We start from the raw sequence: 4,926 nt of genomic DNA, 5'->3' as shown, positions 1-4,926 counted from the left end.
TTTTTTAAGACGCATAAAAAAATGAAACTCACATATAAAAAAAAGAAAAAACACAAAAAATTTAAAAGTCTCCCACTCGCACAAACATGCGTCAGGTGCGCCTAAGTGCAAAAACGGTTATTGCGCCATGATTAAATACCACTGTAAGAAAGCTCTAAGTGTTCCCAAAAAATGGTATAACATTTATTTCAGTACAGCATTGTATGACTGAATAAATGTCATTCAAAGTACCGCAGCGCTGAATACTGAAAAATGGCCTGGACAGGTCATCAAGTGGTTAAACATGATTGGGCATTCTTTGAAAAGTGAACTTTCACTACATTCACTAAGCTAAGAGAAAGCCTTGCAAAATGAAAATTGCCTTGCAAAGTGAACAGCCAATTTGCCTTTAGTAAATCAACCCCAGAGGGTCAGTCCTAAAGCCAGGAAACTAAGATTTCCAGAAGGAGAGGTCAGCAATTACAATCATTCTCCCGCTCCCGGCCACCAAGGAGAGAAACACTGCTTTTTCTTTTTTTTTTATTCTGACAATTTGCAATAGCAAACTAGCATTGCCCGAGGGCGGGAACAATAGCTGGTTTGCTATTGGCTATTGCAAATTGAAATAGCCAATAGGAATCTAGCAATGCATTTCTATGGCCAAAATTTATTTTTATTTGTTTCTATTCTGACACGGCTGCATGTCAGAATAAAGAGAAAAGGCAGTGTTTCTCTCCTGGGCGGCCGGGAGCGGGAGACTCCTGGAGCGCCCGGGAGAGGTTTTTTTTTCTTTTCTTGGACGGCAGCAGAACAGCCGGACAATAGAAAACAGTTGGGTGGAGCTAGCTGTCACTGCTAGCTCGGCACAATCGTTTTCTATTTATTTTTGTTCCACTTTTTAAATTATTTTTCTGTTCTGCTCGGTCCCACAGAGGGACCAAGCAGAACAGTCGAGCCGAATGCCGCTCTGCGGCATTCGGCTATTCACTCACTGCTGTTCGGCATCTATAAAAATAGACCGAACAGCAGCGAGTAGCCTGCCGGAGGTTCGGCTTAGCCGATCCAGATGTTGGATCGGCTGAGTCGAACTCCTGCTGTACATGTTCGTCCGACGCCCGAAGACACCCGATGTATGGCTGATTGCCGTCGGCATTGGCATATGTCAGCAACAGGCTCCTGGAAACAGACTCCCTGTGTACATGTATAAAGCCAACTGCTTGCTTTACATTGGAAGTGATTCGGGTGGCTATAAAGTTGCTTGATCGCTTTCACGGGCCAGTGAATGTTTAACCCTACCAACAACACTGCCTTGCTGCCTGGGCTCTGCTGCCCCTCCTGCAGGCCGAGGACTGGCATTGCAGGTGTCACAGGTAGAGGGGAGAGGGAAAATCCCTGCTGCAGTATCCGGAAGCGATAATTAATGTATCACTTCCGCTCTGTGAGCTGTCATTTGATTGTGCTTGATCAGCTTGAATGGGCTGCAAAGGGGAAATTAGGGGTCTACTAATCGGTCATTCACTCGGCTGCCCTCGGCAGCTTTGTGAATAGACCCCTTAATGTCTCCCTAAACAGGACCTGTCAGCACTAAATTGCTATTACATAGGGGGCTTGTGAGCCACTATGTGATAGCAATGAAGTTAAGTAAAAACAACTTAAAAAAATAAAGTTCAATAAAATCCATTGAAAAACACCCCAAAAATTTGAGTCCACCGCCCCAGCGTTCTATGCGCCTACATACAAAAACACATGTTAGGTATCACCACATATGCCAAAGTGAAAGCAATAACTCTTGGGGCCATTATTCATCGTTAACTATAAATTGACTTTGGAAAATGTGGGGTACTGTAGTTTTTCGCCATTTAACAGGCTCACACAATTTTTAAGCTTGGCATGTTTGTTATCTATTTACTCAGCACAACCTCCTCTTTTCTATTTTACCAAAAATTGGGTATTATATTGTGTTTTTGTGCACTGAAATTAACTTAATTGAATTTTTAACGAACTTTTGGGTTTGATAAACAGTTGCACTACATAAACATAAAAATTTTAAACTGCCGCCATTTTATTCTACTGGGTCTTTGCTTTCAGGAAATATATAATTCTGGGAAGGGGGAGCGGGGCGGCATAGAAATTCTCAGTCCTACAATGTTGATTTTACAATGTGTGCAAAACAAAAGCAAAAACGGCACTGAAAGGGTTAAAGGAAAATTTTATTTTTAAGACTGTTATCCTTTAAATTTCTCCTCTACTCAAAGTCTTAGGCTAGGTTCACACCTAGGCAATTGAGCTGGCGAGCTGTTTTCGTGCAGTTGTCGCTCGTTTTAGTTTGCGCGACTGTGCTTTGAAAACCGTACGGTTTTCATTGCAAAGAGCTGTCTATAGGAACCAAACGGTGCGACAACCACCCAAAAAAGCTCCTGCACCTCTTTGTGTGAGAGGCAATTTCGTCCGCGTGACAAACCGCAAAGGAGTGAGCAGCCTCCATTGACTTCAATGCAAATCTGTGTTTTGGGTGAAATCGCCTAAGTGTGAACCGAGCCTTACACTCACCTATTCTCTTTAATGCCGGCTGGGAGCTGCACAGCCGCTATTGCAAATTCTCCTGGAATACCATCTCCTTCTACTGCACATACACTGAAAATCTCCTTGTATTCCTATGGTCTCTTTGTAGGAATACATGGCAGTTTTCCACTCATGCACAGAAGAAGCCAGGACAATTTGCAGCGGCGACTGTGTTGCTATCATTGGACCGCAGTTCATGTGTTACCACTTTTACTGCATTGCATAGGTGTGAAACTGGCCTAAGACTCTGCAGGGTTGTAAGGGGAGGATTGGAGAGTGGAGGGGAGTCAATTAAAGAAAAACTGTACTTAAATGACAGCTATTCTTTAAATAATATCTCTGTTCTGTCAATCCTTGAAAACCAGACCAAAAAAGCACACTTTGAGCTGTTGCCAACAGCAACCAATCATCTTTACCTTTATCTAATGGCAAAACCAAACAAGAATTGCGATGGGACACTGAAAACTACTTCAGTTAGGTGCTCATGAGCCCGTTTGTGTTTCCACATGGATCAGGACTGCTTAAGTTGTTTTTTTTTTAAATAATTTAGAAACAAAATAAAACAAATTATATTTTTAAGCATGCCATCAACAGCTTGCAGTGTTTATTTGAATGCTCCCTTTGTAATGTAAATCACGGTGCTGTCTAGACAAAATTATTTCTACCCCTAAATTATACATATCTTTCATTGTATGCTGCATGCCTCCCGCAAATGATGCTGTGCCAAAAGCAAATATATGGAACTTATTTGACCTTCCAGCTTGTTGTGCAAACGATGATATAAAACTCCAGACTACTCTGTGTCACCTAGCTTTTCAAAATCCCAAAGGCATATAATTATATAAAATCTTACATTATTGCTCCCTTCTAATATATCTTTCTTTCCTTCTTTCTTTTCCTCTAGATTATCCCTCATTCCTTCCTTCTTTCCTTCCTTCCTTGCCTTCCTATTAATTGTATTTCTTTAACTTTAAAAAAAATCCCTTTCTTTCACACTCTCTTCTCCCTTTCTTTCTTTCTTTCTTTCTTTCTTTCTTTCTTTCTTTCTTTCTTTCTTTCTTTCTTTCTTTCTTTCTTTCTTTCTTTCTTTTCCTCTAGATTATCCTTCCTTCCTTCCTTCCTATTAATTGTATTTCTTTAACTCTAAAAAATCTCTTTCTTTCCGACTCTCTACCCACTTTCTTTCTTTCATTCTTTCTTTCCTTCTCCTTCATTCTCTCTCTCGTTCTTTCTCATATCTCTTTCTGTCCACCTCTCTTTAACTCTCTCTATCTCTCTCTCTCTCTCTCTCTCCCAGGAAAATGAACACATTCCCTTATCACATCCCCATCACCTACATTAGTTCACATCAGGTCCAGCAAAGCTTTTCTGTTTACATGAAATGTCCCATAAACACTGCACAGAGCAAAAGAAAACTCATGCATTGTTACAATTTTGGATGCTAAGTCGGAAGGCCATTAGACTAATTCATCCTTCACATCAAAGCCCACACACAGACAGCTCTGCAGCCTCCAGCTATTTTCCTTTGACTCCGCTTCTTGACAGCGGTCCTTCATATCTGCAGCTCTGTACTCTTTTGAAATATATTGCTGCCTCCTTATTAAAAGAAATGGAATCGCTATCTGTTACAGCACAGGAAGCATCAGAGCTTTCAATATCTGTAAGTGACGTGGGTACCTGCAAAGGATGCTCAGTTATCAGAAAATAGCTCAGCAGCCAATTGTTAACAAAAGTGGAAAAATAATGCCTTTCATATATGTATTTGCAGAGATCAGGTTTGTTTGCTTTTGTACTGAAAACATATCCTTGTTTCCTCCCCAACATCTTTACTGTCTGCATCAGGACCACCCAGAGAGTAAATTTCAACGTGAGAGGCTGTGCAAAGTTCAAAGGTTCAGAATAAAACTACCCAATTTAATCAGTTATTCACTGTCTTTCTTATATCCAGATTGGATGCAAGCAAAAAAAAAACCCAACAGACTTGCTGTCTCGAAGTCAGGAATTTTAAGAGAACAACCTCTACTCAAGTAAGAGGGAGGAGGGAGTAGAGTGGGAGTCCAAGCTTGGAAAGGGAGAGCTACACAGAGCATCCCACCCCTCTCTCCCTCCCAGGAGCTGCAACATACAGGTCCCAACACACCAACAGAGCCACACAAGAGCTATACAAGCACCTGCACTATGTTTGACCACTCTCAATACCCATATAATTGCTTCAACTATGATGGAGATGATTACCCAACCTGCAGCTCTGATGAAGAGAAAAAGTGCACCAGACCTGCCTATAGGTAAGAAAGTTCAGCATAATATTGGTTGACACTTTCCTTCTGTTTACATGTAGTGGACTTATGACATTCTAGTACATCAACAATATCTATCTATCTATAT

At 41.1% G+C, this 4,926-nt stretch overlaps 1 protein-coding gene across 1 annotated transcript in view; it reads left to right on the top strand.

Annotated features, from left to right (window-relative positions):
- The first annotated feature begins 4,719 nt into the window (after nucleotides 1–4,719).
- The window catches only part of LOC108793675 (forkhead box protein L1), a 3,296-nt gene continuing 3,089 nt past the window's right edge, over nucleotides 4,720–4,926 (top strand). The window contains exon 1 of the mRNA XM_018564724.1: nucleotides 4,720–4,826. Coding sequence (XP_018420226.1) covers nucleotides 4,720–4,826 — 107 coding nt within the window. The remainder of the gene's footprint in view (nucleotides 4,827–4,926) is intronic.

Source organism: Nanorana parkeri, unplaced genomic scaffold, assembly GCF_000935625.1.
Source record: "Nanorana parkeri isolate BGI_ZX_2015 unplaced genomic scaffold, ASM93562v1 scaffold3, whole genome shotgun sequence".
Taxonomy (NCBI): Eukaryota; Metazoa; Chordata; class Amphibia; order Anura; family Dicroglossidae; genus Nanorana; species Nanorana parkeri.
The sequence above is the reverse complement of the archived record's forward strand: the minus strand, read 5'-3'. Positions and strand labels throughout refer to the sequence as shown.